The 17,882-nt window shown below is 42.3% G+C and overlaps 1 protein-coding gene across 1 annotated transcript in view; it reads left to right on the top strand.

Annotated features, from left to right (window-relative positions):
- The first annotated feature begins 1,374 nt into the window (after window positions 1–1,374).
- LHFPL3 (LHFPL tetraspan subfamily member 3) overlaps window positions 1,375–17,882 on the top strand; it is a 176,043-nt gene continuing 159,535 nt past the window's right edge. Inside the window, exon 1 of the mRNA XM_010195960.2 lies at window positions 1,375–1,843. Coding sequence (XP_010194262.2) covers window positions 1,375–1,843 — 469 coding nt within the window. The remainder of the gene's footprint in view (window positions 1,844–17,882) is intronic.

Below are 17,882 nucleotides of genomic sequence, written 5' to 3'. Positions count from 1 at the left end.
GCCAGCAGTAGTTTGCACGGGAGTCTCGCTGCTCGCTGGGGGCTGATGAGCACCAACATTTAATTGTGTGCGGCCCTCTGCCGGCACAGAGCTGCAGCCTGCGCAGCTCTGCAGCCTCCCTCTGTTCTGGCTGCGAGCATGTCCCGGGAGATGACAGCCCTCTGAGCGCTCTATGTATGTACCATCAGTTGCCGCTATTAACTCTGGCTCAACGCATAGGTCAGGGACTGCAAATCCAAGTGTCACTGGCGTAGGAATGATTATTACCACATGCTAATTGCTCATTAATATATGCTAATCACTGCTGCGTGCCAATGTGCTCAGCACACTGAGTGCCAGGCCAAAGTGACTTGATTGGAGCAGAGCTGCTCTTCTCCATCAGTGCCACCTCACCCACCCACGCCCAAAGCCACCACCGTGGCCTCACAGCTGCTTTGTGTTCACCGCAGTGGTGTTCTCCGTGGCCACCATCACACCTCCTGAGGTGAGGATCAGTCCTCGATGATTTGTGCCTTCCCCAGGCTCAAGACTTCGCCCCAGTGGAAGTTGCTTCAGGGGGAGACAAGCGTCTCCAGGCTGCACATATGTCAGGGCAGGGAGCCTCTGCTCATCCCACTGCGAAGGACTCAGCAGTTCCAGGCCCTGCCTGAAGACGAACTGATGTTTTGTGAGGGAACGGACAAACCACACACACAAGTTTTAAACTTTAAAATCTGCTGCCTGCACATGTCTCAGCATGAGCAGCTCCAGGAGCATCCCAGCCTCCAGGAGCGCCGGGAACCTACCGGTGGAGGGGCTGAGGGGAGCCGGCCGGCCGAGGGGCTGAGGGCAGCCCGGCCGTGGTTGAGGGCCCAGGTGCAGCGTCCCCGCTGCCCACGGCGCTCACCGCTCCTCTCTGCGTCCGCCCGGCGAAAAGGGCTCCAGGGGCCCCCTCTCCGGCCGCCGCCCTCCCCTCAGGAACGGCGCCTCGGACGCGGCCCTGCCGCCCCGCGCCGGCGGCCGGCAGTGCGCAGGGCGGGGGGCGGCGGCGGCCCCGCGGCGGACGCTGTGGCGGTCGGCGACCGGCGCGGCGGGAGCCGCGGGCGGCGGCGGGAGGGCGGGCTGCGGGGCGGGCGGTGCGCGGCGGCCGGCAGCGCCGCGCTGCGCCCCGATAGGCGGCGGCGGGCCGTGCTGGTGCTGCCGCCGCTGCTGCCGCCGCTGCCGCTGCTGCTGCTGCTGGCGCGGAGCCGCTGAAGCCCGGCGCAGGGGCTCGCCGGCTCTCGCACGCAGCGGCGGCGGCGGAGCGCGTCGCGTCGAGCGAAGCGAGCGGGGAGGAGGAGGAGAAGGAGGAGGAGGAGAGGAGGAGGAAGGGGAGGGGGGATCTTCTCGGTGAGGATGCCCGGAGCGGCTGCAGGGACGGCGGCGACAGGAGCAGGCTCGTCAGGAGCGGCAGCAGCGGGGATGCTCCCGGCTCAGGAGGCGGCCAAGATCTACCACACCAACTACGTGCGGAACTCACGGGCCATCGGTGTGCTCTGGGCCATCTTCACCATCTGCTTTGCCATCGTCAACGTGGTGTGCTTCATCCAGCCCTACTGGATTGGGGACGGTGTGGATACCCCGCAGGCGGGCTACTTCGGGCTCTTCCACTACTGCATCGGCAACGGCTTCAGCCGGGAACTCACCTGCCGGGGCAGCTTCACGGACTTCTCCAGTCTGCCCTCGGGAGCCTTCAAAGCTGCTTCGTTCTTCATCGGGCTCTCGATGATGCTCATCATCGCCTGCATAGTCTGCTTCATCCTCTTCTTCTTCTGCAACACAGCCACCGTCTACAAGATCTGTGCCTGGATGCAGCTGACCTCGGGTGAGTGGGGGCAGCGGCTCCGGCCCTGGGAGAGCTCCGCGCTACCCTGCCCGGCCCCACCGCACCCCGGCGGGGGCACACGCGGCTCTGGAGAAACTTGCGGTGCCGGCGGCCGCCCGGGCCGGGAAGGGGTAGCAGGAGCAGCGGGGAGGGGGGCGGGGGGGGGGCAGGCGGCGCGGGCCCGGGGCGTTCCACTGGGGCTGGCGGGGGAAGGGATGCCCGGGGAGTGTAGGGGGCGAGACGCGTCAGCTGCGTTACAGAGCGGTGCGGGTGGCAGCCCCGGGCCGTGGGCCGAGGTCAGGCTCAGCCGTCAGCCCCGCGTACTCCCCGAAGAGCCGGAGGGGCCGGAGAAATTGTCCCGTTTCAGCCTATGAAACGACCCGTGACCATCAAACAGCCGCGGGGAGGGCCGGCGGGCAGCGGCAGCTCCAGGCTGTCCTCCGGCGCTTGGTCTGTCGCTAAAGGTCAGGAGAAAATGGCAGTGGGAGCCGTGGGGATGCTTCGAGCAGGTGACAGTGGGAGAAAGCAACTGCCAGCCTGTTGAAGGTTAGTCCTGAGCTCAGGTTTCCACCTGGTTAAGGCAGTGTGCTTCGTCGTGGTGGGAGAGGATGGTGAAGTCTTTTGCTAGCCAACTGGAAGGGCAGCTGAGGTCGTTGGATGTTGTATGCATGAGTTTCGGTTGGGGTCTGTTCCTCTTGTTCTCAAGGTTTGTTTTCCTCTCTGTGTTGGGAGTGTAAAGGATAAAAAAGGATCATTTCAGCTGCTTGTTTTCGTTCAGAAGGTCTGACTTTCCCCATCACATCCAGTGTCTCCCTGGGGAAAGCGCATGATAAGGAAGAGGGAGAACACCAGGACATCCCTTTTTGCATTTCCAACACAGCTCTCTCTCAGAGTTAGTAGAGAATGGGTTATTTGTGTGCAGCTGGGAGGCAGAGGAGGAGGAAAAAAAGATCTGTAAGTTGAGATAGTAATAAAATCAATTTTAATGAGATAGAAAGGGTAAATTCTTCAATGATTTTGGGGGAAAAAAGAAGTCTAAATCAAAGCATACCTTCCACTTGTCCTCCTAATAAAACATTGAAATTGAGAAGTTTTGGCTTTGCAGGAATAAAGTGTTAGGGAAGCAAAGCAAAATGTCTCCAAAATGGGCTCACAATCACTTTTTCAGTCCCCTTAATTGACCTACATTCGTTTCAGTTTCCGAACAATAATTCTTCTGAGTTGTTTGCTGAGCAGCTTCAGCGTTATTCAATTTACCACCTAGTCTATGAGGCTTAGTGGAAAGTTCTGGTTTGTGTGAAATGGTTTTAACCATTTCTCTGTGATGCTGTTTTTATGTGTGTTACACGTCTTTGTATGCTGCTTCCATAACTTAGGTTTTCCTATGGTTTCTGTTTTTATCACTTGAGGATTAGGGTTGGTAGATTTTCTCCTGATTCCACTGAGACAAGATTTAGGTACATTATCTCTGCGTTGGGTATCCTCTTTGGTGCTGGTAGCTACTTTGCCCAGTAACACACATTCTGATATGATCTTATTAATTGTACATAGTCATGTCACTTGGCTCCAGATAGAGTTTCATCTTTGTTTCATCTTTGCAACACTGACATCTCCTCTGCTCCATTAAGGACTTTTGCTTTCAGCTTGCTCCTGTCCTTACTGCTCTGCTGGAAAAGAGTGGCATGAATATTCACTGGTTTGGTGCATCCTCAGCTTGTTTTGTTCATGTTCAGTATACAGTAGGACAGCACAATTTCCAAACCCCTTATACTTTCCAACATCAGAGATCATGGTGTTTTATTTATATGGTTCCACTGCTTCATGTCAACAGAAGCTAGTGCAAGGCAGATAAAAATGGATGTTTCCTTTACTGCATTTCTGCACAGGTGAATAATAATGTTTAGAAACCACTGCATGCAGCTGATCTATAGAAGCCCAGCCAGTCTATATCATGCTGCATGTGTGCAAGTGTGACACTGAATATATGTTTTCAGGCAAAATAACAGGAATTTTTTTGCACCTCCAAAGCTGGTAGATGCACTTTTGGCATTAGAAGGAGTTTTACTTCAGCAGCAGAATCACTTTTCAGATTGCTTGTCTCCAAAATTAAAATAATAGGGGCGTATGTCTATAGCCAAGTGGTTATTGACCAGCTTTCCTGGTTTGCACGTGAGTGCCTCAGAAGAACTGGAACAGTGTTGGGTTTTTAAAGAGCCTGACTTTATTGTTTGCTGAATATCGTACCTTAATTCAACATTTACCTGGCTGTTCATTTCTCTGTTACCTCAGAAAGTTGTCTCAATTGGAGAGAAAACTACCAGGAAAATCAAACTGGTTTAGGTTGCATCCTTTGAAGAGGAAAGTAATGGTGGTGGAACAAGGAAAATTTAGAATAAAATGTGCAGAACAAGAGTTATATTAAGTTCTGAAAGGTTTTCTTTGAGCTATATGACTCACTTTTGTTATTATTTTGCTATTTTGAGGTATAAGTAATAGGCAACAGAAGCCTAAGATGCTTATCTCAGAAATAACAGTATAATAATGTCATCTATATATGCAAATAGTTCTGTATAGCACAGGAATAAGATTGAACATGAAGCAGTAAACCAAACAAGTATGTGAGTATAGCTTTGGTTTTCCTTGCTGTTATGTATCTTAGTAGTGTTAGCATTCAGTCAGATAACATAATAATACTTAAAACTGATGTAATTTAAATCTCCTTAGAAGCAGTTTTTCAATGTGGGGTCATGTTTGATTTAGGATTTCAAATAAAAGCTTATAAACTAATTTTTTTAAAAGAAAGAATTTGGTCACATTCTATCCTACATGAGTCATTATAAATTGTCAGCATGATACAGCTCTTGTTTTGAAGAGGTGTTTTTTGAATAAGGAAAAGGTAAACAATGTCTTGGACACATGCATTTGCAATCCTTGTTGCTGTGTAATAATGTCTATGACATAATTAAGCAGAAAGATTGTAGGAAAAAAAGCAGTTTCCTTTCTTCATGTGAGGACAACATATGTTAGACTCCCTTACCATTTTGCCATGGCTTAGACTGGGTTTTTTTTTTGGTTCTGTATGCATAATGCTGCCAGGGTACGCTTGATATTTTGAGAGCCAGTGTTGGCTATTCCCTAGCCTTCCCTTCTGCAATTTCAAAAATAGGTGTACAAGCACTTGCACATATACTTTAATTTGAGCAGCTGTGTGAACACCCTTGGTGAAAACATCAGAAATGTGGTACTATTGCTTTTTACTACCCTGCATCTAAAGTTTGCAATAAACCCCACAAGTAAAGATATTTCTTGAGATTTATTCCTTTGTAAGTTAAATAAATTAAATGCTTCAGTTCTGCCTTGGTGGGTTTTTTGTATTTAGACGTTTGTCGTTACTTTTTTTCTTTACTAGGATGTTGCAAGTTACAAGAAAGAGAAAAGTAGAGAAAGCAAAAGAAAGGCATAGAACTGTCTCATGGACAAGTAGGATGAAACAAATGTGTGTGTTTCTCAGGACATGCCTAAGCTCATGCCCATGATAAGAATACAGCTGAACAAACAATGTAAAACCTCTGTACTTTGTCACACCACAGACCCATCTAGTCCAGTGATCTCTGGCCATAGTGTGTAACATGAGCCCACAGACACGTTGGAGAAGCTCATTTCATCCTCCATACTCTCTGTCCTTCAGCACTTGGGCTCAGGGATTTCCTGATATGTCTTTGCATTTAAAAGCTAGTGCTGGAATTTCTTATGACTTTGGTCACTTTTTGAACCCATGTAAACTTCTAACTATTATGGTGCCCTAGAGTAAGGAGTTCTATAACTTGTTGCATGCTATGTGAACATTCAGTAGGGTCTTTTATATTTTAAACCTCTTACTTGCCCATTTCATTTGATCCCTCCTGCTAATGTATTGGAAGAGGCTGTGAACAGGGGACTCCCAGAGGCCTTTCTTTTGCTGGTCCTGATTACACATTTGCTGTGTCTCTTCATTCACCTGTTTTTGAGACCTGATGAGTCTCTGGTTGTACCATGCCAGTGCTCATCCCTGCTGCCCTACCTTCAGCCGTTTCCAGTCTGCTGTATGCTATCAGAGGCAGTGGGACCACTACTAAACGCAGTATCCAAGACAGACAAACCATTCAAGACAGCCATTTATATAATGGCAATATAATATTCTCTCTTTCATTCTTTGTCCCTTTCCTAGTAATTTCTAATACATTGTTTTTCACTGTTAGTGAACAGTGTTCTGATGTTTTCTCAGAACTACTTGTTATAACCCTAAGATCTCAGTCCTGAAGCTGTAATAGTCACCTTTGAGCACATCAGTTTGTGTAGTGAGGTTTTTTCCCCTCAAAGAAACAACTTCATATTTGTTTATCTACATGGACTTTTTATTGCCTAGTCACTCAGCATTGTAAAGTCTTTCTTCATAGTCAGCCCTTATCTTAGCTACCCTGAATTAATACCAGCAGCAAACATTGTCACCTCACCATTTACCTTGTTTTCCAGCTCATTTATAAATAAGTGAGCAGCTCCCAAGTTCCAGCACAGATCCCTGCAGGACTCCACCATTGACCTCTCTCTGCTTGGAAAATTGACAGTATTTTCCTACCATCTGTTTCTAATTATTTATCCTTGCAAGGACATTTATTTTTATCCTCTGGGAGTTTACGTTTTTTAAGACTTATGAGTGACAGATTTATGAAATGTTTTTTGTAAATCCAAGTGGACTTTGTTAATGAAAATTTCTACGGTACGCATTATTTTTTACTGCTTTGGAAAACTGTAGTAGTTTTGTGAAAAATTACTTAAAATAGGTGTGTTGGTCCTACTTTTCATCACACAAATATCCTGTATTTGTGCACGTGCAGACAGACTTTCTTCTCTTCCATAGTTCTTAGCCATTTACTTAGTGCAGCTGTCAGTCCTTCTGTGGTTCCCCAGGTTTTCCCTGGACCTGTTTTAAAGTGGTTTTTCATATTACTCGACTACCAGTTCTTTGGAGCTGAAGTAACTGTAAGAGACAGGTTATTATATGCCACATTTAAAAGTTCAGCTAAAACAGATTATTGTTTCAGAATGAATGGGTGAAATTCTTCATTGCAGCTGTGTTGGTTTTTGCCTTTATCCTTGAAATCAGTTGGCAGGACCAGGTGACTTTTTATATAAGAGTCTTAAAAGGCTTGACCTTGATGCTCTTGGAGCCTTTGTTACTGCTGTTTGTCAGATCTTGGTATAGGGATAAATTCCAGAAAGCTAGAAAAAAATCCAGTCTTGCTCCAGTGTTTGGGCAGGGTGTCCAGTGGAGCCAGACAGGAGTCTTGTTCATGGTCCCAGTTTCCTTAGCAATTATGCATTATGGCTGCTGAACTTTGCAGGTTGCACAAAAATAACCTGTTTAATAAATTCTAGTAAGGATAACTAATTCCATAGACTGATTTGTATGTCAATAATAAACTGGGCTTGCTTCAACAGCCTATATTTTAATACACCAAATGAGATATAAGTCTTCTGGGGATCAAAATGTAGGAGACATCCTACTGATGGAAGAATTAAGGAAATTATGTGTTAGGAAAACAGCTATTTAGAATAGAAATTAGAGGATGTGTTAGATGGGCATCTGCATGTGAGCTCTCAGTGCAGTGCTGCATTTAAGAAGTAGAATGTGGTCACTGAATGTGTACCTAGAAAAAGGGACTGCTGTTGCTCACAGTGGTTCCTGTGCCTGCAATGTCCATGTCAAACATCTGTAAAGAATTTTTTTTCAAGGATAAAGTAGAAAGGATTTCAAGACTGATTTAAATAAATGAAAGAAGAAGAGCTAAAAGGATGGATTTTCTTGCTATTCAAAAGAAGATTAAAAATTGACAGATTATGGTGTGTGAGGTCTACAGGGGGAGATTTCAAGTCATGTTGTGCTTCTTAACTTGACAAATGCTGTATTTGGAAGCTGAAGTTACACAAATTTACATTAGCCGTGAGGTATATACATTTGTAACCTGTTAAGTTTCATTTGTTAATTATCTTTACAGTGGTTTCTTCTTCACTTAAAGGCTTGATGTAAGATTGAGCACCTCTTTCTGAGAGGCATGGCCTAACTCACCAGAAGCAAAGAGCCTTAACCACCACTGCTGCCAGCTTTTGTTCCCACCCTATACCCTAGTTGTAAAGCAAGAGGCACACGGGAGGCCAAAGGGAGAGGAATGCAAGTTTAGGAATATTGGGCAGGTTCTTTAACTGTTTCAGCATTGATGCTGACTTCAATAGGAGCATTAACACTTCCACCCAACCCACAGGGTGAGGCAACAGGTCATTTCGTGGTCAGAGAGCAACAGTGGGTACTGACTGCTATGAATATCGCCATACTGGCTTGGGAAGTGCTGTCCTCATGTGAATTGGAAGGTTAGCTGGGTACATTGGAAAAGTGAAGAACTGAAGGTTTTATTGGGAAGTTGTGAGTAAAATGAGTGATAGACTGCACAGTCTTCTTAGTTTCATTACTTTGTTTGAAGTAAACATTTTCATATATTTCACGGTTTGGCTATAAAAATGAAGGTAAAAGGTGTATCCTTGCGAACAATGGAAATGAGGGAGGAATGTTGTGCCTCAGTGTCTTCTCTACCAGTTATTTCTTTCCCCAGATACTGTGTGCCCACAATGTCAAAATTCTTTTCTGCATCCTGTCATCCGTTGCCTTTAGTAGTTAAAGTCTCCTAACTCCTCACAGGCTCTTCATCTGTGTAGTTGACAAGGACGCAGCATGTGTTACAACTGACAGAAAGCTGTTTGTGTGTTGATTTGATGTCCCCAGGTTCTTATCTAGATTTGTTAAAGAATAAACTATCTCTGTCTTTCCACTGGTTGCAATTTGGAATCCTTTCTGCTCTGCCCAGGAACCAGGTTTTTCAAAAAACTTGCAGAAATTTAGTACCTGATACATTGGTCACATTTGTTTGAAATTGTTCATCAGGTTCAAAATTGCACAACCACATCAGCCTTGATCCTACAGGGAGCCTGGCTAAAATGTATCATGTAAGAAGTGTATCTCATTTGTTTGTATGAGTGATTTGAGATTCTGATAGCAAAACTTGGTTTTGAAGGATAAGGGTGTTTTGGGAATGAAGAATGAGGTATTTTCTTTTGTTTTAGAGTGTAATAAAAATTTGAGCATCTTATAACTCTCTCAGTCGCCTTTTATGAATGTCCTGGGGACTGTGGTCCACTGTTTGAAAAACACTAAGATAACAGAATAGTAAGATATAAAAGGAAATGCATGAATTTATCTGGGCAGTTGGAGGACGAATTCCATTTCACTGAAAAAAAAAAAAAGATATATAGGATGGAAGAAAGGTGAGGAGAAATAAACTGGGAGAGAACTGAAAAGAGGAGAATATCACCTGTTGAAATGTGACAGGGAATTGAGAACTTGAATGCCATTGGGAGCGGAGTTTTGGAAAGCATCTAGTGTTGGTGCAGCTTTGCTTTCTTGCACCTGGAGGGGCTTTACTGGTGTAGGATATGGCTGCTGCTGGGTTCTTTAAAAAATGCCATCTAAAAGTTTAATGAAGAAAATTACTATATGGCAAAATGAAACCTGGAAGAGGAGAAACATGTGGATATTATCAGCAGCAGAAGCTATGGAATAAAAGAAAGCTAGATTTCAAACACTAAGGTTATTTTACCTTTTGAGAAACGAACCTTTTTAGCACTGTGGTATAAACAGCATTAGCTTTGATCTTGCAAACATAAAGGCGGCAAACATAACAGAAAGTCTGTGGTGTGATCAGACAGTGTGGGCTCAATATTTGAAAACTAACAAGATCCAGCTGTGAGGAGTGGCAGGGTCACATCAGTGAGGCTCCACACAGGAAAAAATAAAAAACATTTTTGCTCAGAAATGGTAAAATGAGAAAAAGACTTGAGCAAGCCTAGAGCCTAAAACATCTGAACAATTTAATAACATTGCTTGCTATCGGCATTGTTAAAAATGCAGTGGCAGCATGACAGAGTGAATAGCTAGAATATGCATTACTGTGTGGAATTGTGCAAATCCCAATTACTAAGAGAGAATTATGGCTAGAATCCATATGAAGCGGAATATAATAGACTTCAAGATCTATCTATTCTAAGGAAGAAACTATCTGTCTTCATGTTGACATTCAGAGATGCAGAAGACTTGAAATAAGCTGGCCTTAGAATGATAAGATCGTATGTACAGGGGGAAGAGGTTCCTTTATTTTCTCCTTGAGAAGCCAGATGCAAATTTATGAATTTCATTGATTTTAAAACGTAAGTGATGGCCTCTGTGGAGAGCCTCTTTGACACAAGCACATCATGTGCTATTTCAAAGAATATTATTCAATCAAGTAATTAAGACTGCATCAGAAGCAGAAAGCTACCGAATAAATGGTTTGAAATAAATTATTACAAACAGTTGATGAGTTGTCACATGTTCCACTTTCCTTATTTTCCTGGTTATCTTTCAGGAAGGATAAGTTTATCGGGAAGAAAGCTAGCCATGATGTACTTGTAAGGTCAAAGACAAACATTCTGAGCTGAGATGTTTAGAAAATGGTACCTGTGAAACCTTGGGAGGTTCTTTTGTTTACTGCTAAAAGTCAGAAGTCATGCACCTTACTTGTAGAAGTTCATTGAAGAAGGTGAGTGAACTCATATGATTAACATGGCCAGAATGTGTCTTGTACTGCTAGGCTAGACTGTACCTCTGCAACATCCGCCCTACAGTACTTTGTACTTTATTTGTTGTGATGAACTTTGTGTGCAGTAGAAGTGCGAATAAAATAGGACAAGGTCTCTTAAGATCAGGAAAGATTTTAGCAGGGAGGGGAGGAAAGCAGGCTAGCAGTAGTGTATTTTCCTCCTGCCTGACCTCTTGCCTCTTTGTCTGCAATAACAGGCTTCTGGAGTGGCTGCAGAAAAGCAAATGCTCCTCAGCTCTTTGTAATGTGAAATCTCTTGGTGTGGGCAAGAGGAGTCTTGGAGAGGGTTGTTTTGCAACAACCCAGATGACAGATGTAAGCATGAGACACCTACATAAATGATCCTGTGCTTCTTGGAGATTAACAGCCTTCATAGTTAGGCTCAGATATATCCATATCATCATCTTCTCAGGCTGCCAGGGCCCAACAGAGGGATATGGTGACTATGCTTGTACCTGCAAATTAAGCATGTCCAGAACCAGCCTCTGGTGCAGTCAGCTGGTACACTGGCCAGTGTCCATACTATTACATTTTTTTGCCACCTAAAACTAGGTCACCAGACTCATGCTGCCTATTGTGAGCCATTCCTGGCATGTCCTAACTTGCAAACTGTGCCCTGGCAATATTTTGAAGACTGTTACTTGGAACAGACTAAAAACACTCCTGTGACACATGCTGTGGGACAATTCTAACAATTTAATAGAGTAGACAGTTGAATTTCAATGCTTGGGAATGCTCCCTGGCACTGCTTAATTTATCTGTGTAGACATAACCAATATGTAGCAAAGTCTCAAAATGAGGAGCTCAAGAGTTGTCTATGCAAGAAAGTTAAGGTGAAATGGAATTTATATAGCTGTAAGTCAGTGCCATAGTATTCATTTCTCATTTTCTTTGACTAAATTACCAGTAAAAAAATCCGTGAATGAAAGATTTGCATGAAGTATTTTTAGCTCTGAAACTGGACTTAGCAATAACCTTGAAAAAGAAAGATATTTGTAACGTTTTGCAAGAGGAAGAAGAGATCAAAAATGTAGAACAAGCCACAAAAACAGTTTTTCACCTAGAGATAGTGGGAGGTCCTTACTTGTGAGTCTGAAAATCACAAGTGAATATTTTCTCTGATGTCGACTGTGTGCTTCAAAACGAAACCTTCTCCAGGTATCTTCAGCTTGGCTAATAGACCTTTGAACTTTGTAAAACTGTTGTGCATTGAGTCTTTGCTTGAGAGACCTCCCCTGCAGCTTCACAAAGAGTTAATTCAGTATTAATTCCATGAGAACAATTTTACTTTCCATGAAAGTAAAATTATTCATCCTTGTAGCTTTATGTTCCTCTAAAGAAAGTTAATTATGACTTGCTTGCTGTGTCTTAGTATGTAGCCTTCCTATTCCGAGTGAAGTTATATTACAGCATCAGTAAAATAAAAGGTTTGAAATTACAATTCACGGTCATTGTACTAGAAGAGTATAATCCAAACTAGTACAAACACAGGATGGCTTACCAACCACAATTGTTTGTGTTTGGTTTGTGTCAGACATTTGTATTTAATCAGATTCATTGGTTAGTGTGGCATCATCATCTGGCTCGCCAACAGCCATCCCCCAGGTGACGCTTCAGCATTGGCTGGACCTTGTGGAGTGAGGTGGTTGCGATGACACGGCCTCACCGGTGCAGAGTGAAAGGCCACGTGGGTGCGGGCAGAGAGCAATGGGTGAAGAGAGCACCTGAATGTATCTGTTCACCAAAGGATGGCAGTGGGATGTCAGGATAACGTGGCTGTGAGGAGGGCACGTGTGACCCTGGCATGCATTGCATGAAGTATTTGCAGCTGATTTAGGGCAATTTTGACACCATTACATGATGCAGTGTGATATTTCATGCAGGATTCTGGACATTGATGTCCAATTCTGATGGAGACAGCAATAGCTGCAAAAAGGAAAACCAATGACTGGTATTTTTTGCAAAGAGAAAACTAGGAAAACTTGATTAGTTAAACATAGAAACAGGAAGGTTGTTAAGATGTCCATAACTGCTGTGTGAAAACATATGGAATGACTAAAAAAGCAAGAAGGGAAAATAACTGTTTAAGCCAGTGATTTTCACTTTTAATTGATTTGATTTCTTAAACTTTTTCCAAAGATGAATCTGTAACAGTGCTTTGTAGCATTTGTTAGTGCAAATTTCAGTTTATTAGGCCTACTTTGCTTCACAACACTTTAGAAATCTCAGAAGTAGTTTATGAACCCCTCTGGAGTCCATGGACCGTAGAGTGAGAAGTAATGATTTTAAACTTATGACTAACAGTAGGATAAGAACAAATGGATATCATCGGGGTATAAGTCACATCAGCCTGGAAATTAAAGGAAGACATCTAAGAGTTAGAGCAGCAAGGTTCTAGAACAACTTTCTAGAGTGAGGAGATTTGGTAAAATACTGAGCTGTATGTTGGAAAGAGATGAGTGAAGAGATTATCAAATGTGGTTTGTAACACCATGCCTTGTTCCTCTCTGTCTCATTTCTCAGAACTAATTAATCTAGATGAATGCTCTTTTATATTCTAAGTCCATTTGTTCTGTTTTTTTAAAATAATATGACTCCTATCTCAGTGGCTTCTAGGATTGAAAATAGACAATGACCAAGGTCTGTAGATCTCTGAAGTCAGGCTCCATTCCTGCTTGGCATTCTGACCAGACAAGCAAGGATTTTCCTGAAATTCCCAGCAAAACTATGAAACAGTGTCAGCAGCAGCTGATGCAGTAATATGCTGCACATTTTCCCTTTGCATTCAACATTTTCATATGACTTGGATATGTAATTTCCTTTGAGAAAACATAATTTATGTCAGTTAAATACTGATGTTTAAAAGTGGAAGTGGTTGAAAAATAAACCTTTAAGGTTTCAAGAAAAATAGTTTACAAATTATCAATTCTATGACTAACCTGAGATCTAGTTTTTCTAGGGGTCCTCCCTAAAGAAGTTGTCCCTTGCTATGTCTGCATGCATTTTATTTTGTGATGCCATTCTGCTACGTAAACAATCATCCTAAATAGCTAAGTAACATGTAAAATCTCTTAATCTTGTTGATATGCCACTGGATGCTTCAGTTTTTGTGTGAACAGGTTTGTGTCAAATGCATCGAATGTTGTAGAAAGAACAGGCTCAAGTTGCCCTTGCTCATGCAAGAAAGGAAGCAAAGCATTGTTGAGTTCTCTGTTCCACCCTTGCTCCCTCCTTTCCTGCCTCCTGTGGCCATTTGAGAGGGAGAGAGAGGAGAGAGCACTTTGTCAGCGAGATAAACAAGTGTTCAGTGCATGAAAAAACTGCACATAAGGCACACTCTAAGCTTCAAATGAAACACTTTTAATCTTGTACATTTCTATGAAAGCTATTGCATGCAGCACACATACTAAAAATGTCTGTTTGGGATCTTACACCCAGAGGGACGGACCTGCAGATTTAAGTATCTGGGTTTAAATTTAGCCTTAGCAAATTCAGTGATATTCTGTTTGAACCTAAGATGGAATATTTAATAGCTGAGTGTTAAACATAAACTGTAACATTTCTCTTAGTTTTAATTGTATGGTATGTTAGAGGTATTGTGTTATCTGGGAATTTGTAACTGCATTTTTGTCTCTTCCCAATGGGCACTTTTTTTTTTTTTTATTCCCTAGGGCTTCTTTCTCCCATGTCAAGTCTGAACCAAATGCAAAGCACAATTCTACAGACAGCTTCATTTCACATTACACTACATCAGGCGATTGGTAAGCATAGATGCAACAGCAGGGATGTGCCAGACAGTGTGCAGTGAAATGCCTGACTACACACATCTGACTTAGCCTGTCAGACTGCAGCAGGCTGGTATCACCATTGGCATTGGCAGACCTGTAACCTGGCTCTGGCAAGGCCAGTCAAATGTTTCTGCAGTGAATCTAGGAGTGTTCGGGGCCTTAGGGTATGATGTCAGTCTATGGAGGCCAAGCCATTAAGTAGTTGCCTATATCCAGGTATCTCTGCTTAATGATCCTGTCTGACCTCCAACTTCATTTCCAGGAGAACACAAGACTTCTATAGGTCTTGTGTCATCTAAACACGGATATTTCACAAGTGTTAGAACAGCTCAAGTGCCATTAGGCACCAACATACTGACAAGTGTATCAAACCTTAGTTTCTACTATTAACTTGCCTGTAAAACACTTTCATTTAGTGTTTTCAATCTGGAGCTGAATTCTGCTTTCTGTGGTCATGAAGTCAGCCTCGTCTCAGACACCTAATTAGCTCTGGATATGAGCTGTCCTGAATGAAGGCACTGTGCATGGGTAGTGTTGGCTGTTCTGTCATCTGGGTAAGCCTTCAGAGTCCCTGGAGCTGTCCAAATGGCTATGTAGTCAGCTAAAAAGGCCTGCTTTGGCCAGTGGTCTGCAAAGAGATCATGCATGGATCTGACTACTACAGTGGTTTAGTTTTGGTCAGGAGTGCATTTTTAAAGTTAATCTTCCAGTTTTCCCAGCTTACTATGTTTTGATTCACTTTGTGCAGCAGCCTTGGGATACACAAATTGTGTTTCTTTCTAAATAAATTGAACCAGATGTCCACCAGGAATACACTGATGCAATTCTACCACAAATGTGTGTGCCTTCCACCAGATCAGAGTAGAACTGGTCCTCAGTGAAACCCCTGAAGCACATGTGTTGTGGGTGTTAGGCCCTAAGCACTGTGTTGCTTTTTAGATCAACTCTGTTGCAATAGGCAACTTGCTAATGTAGATGTAAGATATGCTTTCCTACATTGGATTTTATAAAATTAGGCTTGCCTGTGTCTTGGATTTATCCATTTGAGTTTAGGGGTGATTAAACAAGTGTTTTGTTCTAAATTAGCAATATATTGTCAATCATAGTTCCTTCTTAATGTGCTTTTGCCTGGGATTTAAACAAATCTGCAGTGTCAAAAATGCAGGTATCAGAAATATGATAAAGGAATTTGAATTACCTGATGCTAGAGGAGATTAGTGGATAGTGTATGAAGAGCTGCAAGATAGGTATTGACAACTGCTAAACAAAGCTATTGTTATTTATTGCTTCCATTTATCACACTACTAAAAGTCAGGTTCTAATCATTTAAGTAAATACCTCAATTCTACTGAGCTTCAGTGATACCTGTCAGATTTTAAAAAATGCAAATAGTAATGCATACTGAACATCAACTTCTGAAAAAAATGTAAGAGTCTGAAATGAAATTGCGTTAGTATTTTTTTGTGTAAGTTCTGCAGTATCTTCAGTTTTGATGCTCTATCCTCAACAGACATTATGATAGGTCATCAATTTATATGTGGATTTAGCCAGTTGAGAACAGAAGCAAGGAAAGCCATTGTAAATGAATGCTCATTATTTTGTTCTGTAAAATAAGGTATTTAAATTGTGATTTCTCAAGCTCTTTTGGAGTACATTATAGTATTAGTGTACTGACCTAGAATCTGTTGGTGTCAGTGAAAAGCTGCCCGTTTGTTTAACAGAATCTGTTACCCAGTCAAAGGTTTTGAGCACGTGCCTTAGTGGGCTGGAAACATGTTTTAAATGCTTGGCTTAATTGAAATCTAGAAAAAATATGCACCCATATTAGGCTACAGATGTCAATCAAATGTATTCCTCTATATCATTTTTCATTATTTGTACAAACATATGCATTTTAATAAATAATGGAGTAGCAGATCCATATCAGAAAACTAAGGGCTTAACTTCTGAAGAACATTCAGCAATGCTGGCTTGGTACTGAGTAACCTTACTCTTGCAAATAATCCCATTGTGTCTGTGCTATTCAGTATTAGAGAAGCTATTAATTCTTATATTGTATGACATTATATTGAAAGCTCACTGCACACTTTTAATGTTCAACGTCCTGCTGTACCATCAGATGAAACACAGTGTGAGTCCACAAGAAGAGAAAATTTGTCTTTATGATGTAAACATAAAGTGAGCCTTGTGCAATCAATTTTATATCCAGTTAAGTCTTTTAAAGAGGAATAGCTATATGGTCATTTGGTACATAACATAGTGTGCTTAGCATGGAGCCACTTTAGAATGCAGTGACAGACAGTAAGGTGGGAGTTAATACATATTATGCTATTGCAGAGGTTAGTAAAGGCATGAGTGAAATTATTTCATTAGCATATAGCTTGTATACCAAATTGTCACGTGCTGTAAAATTTATCAACACATATCATATAAAAAGGTTTACAGCAAGAATTACCCTAGCAGCTGATTAGAGAGGGAATTGTAAAATTAAGTACATCACTCTTTAGAAAGTAGAGAATAACGTAAGGATGGTGTTAGTGTAGTGTGAGTCAGTCCCTCAAAGAGAGAATATTAAGATGCAGTTGCTGTCTGTCAATATAATCAAAGACCATAGGAGTGAAAGTGTTTGCTCAATTAAGATTATGAAGATAAATTGCAACCTAAGTAGCTAGACAGGTGGCTGTCAGTAATGCGCTTATATTTCTTACCCACTTAAATAATTCAAGTAATAATAAGCTTCCAAACTTCATAGTTATCTAAAACAATGTGAAACCTTGCATTCAGGTTACTGCCATCTGTCCTTCCCTCCCTCTCTCCTTCTCTCCCTTTCCATGGTGTTTTGTGTTCTCATAGAATTATGTCCCTACTGAGACTACAAGCCCCCTAGAGCAGGGACTGGATTTGATTTGATGTTTGAACAGAGCTCAACATAAACTGAATCCTGATTGTGGCCTCCAGCCTTGACTGCCGTGCAAATTCCAGTAAAAATAATAATTATTATTTGAATTTTATTTGAGTAGTGTGAGTAGCACAAGCTTGATGAGCTACCCAATTGCAACAATAGTAACTATGTGCTGAGCAGAGCCTGCTGTGTGACCTTGGGTAAGTCGTTTCACCTTTCTGAGTTTTCCCAGCTGTAAAATAAGAGATAATTCTTTAAAAAATGCTCTCCTGGCATGAGCTGTTATTACTGCAAAGAAGTGATTGCATGCAGATTCTGGGTCTGCTTTGTGCAACGTGACCCCTCACCCGCAGAAAAACACAGAGATCTTAGTAGTAGTCAGTGTAAACAAGGAAAAATGGTAATTACCTAGAGTAGGATAAAACAAAATTAAACATATTTGTGGATGTACATCACTGTGAGCAACCATCTGTAGGACGATAAATAGTGGCATACATGTATAAACACACTGGGTTGGCATTATAAACAACATATTCTGTGTGTTTATCTCTGCATTAATGAGGTACTCAGCTCGGTTTTGACATCTGTCACTTTGCAGTCGTGGCAGTGCGGTTCTTAATTTGAGA

The sequence above is a fragment of the Colius striatus genome, chromosome 1 (genome assembly GCF_028858725.1).
Source record: "Colius striatus isolate bColStr4 chromosome 1, bColStr4.1.hap1, whole genome shotgun sequence".
NCBI classification, from domain to species: Eukaryota; Metazoa; Chordata; class Aves; order Coliiformes; family Coliidae; genus Colius; species Colius striatus.
This window is presented reverse-complemented; position numbering and strand designations above follow the sequence as displayed.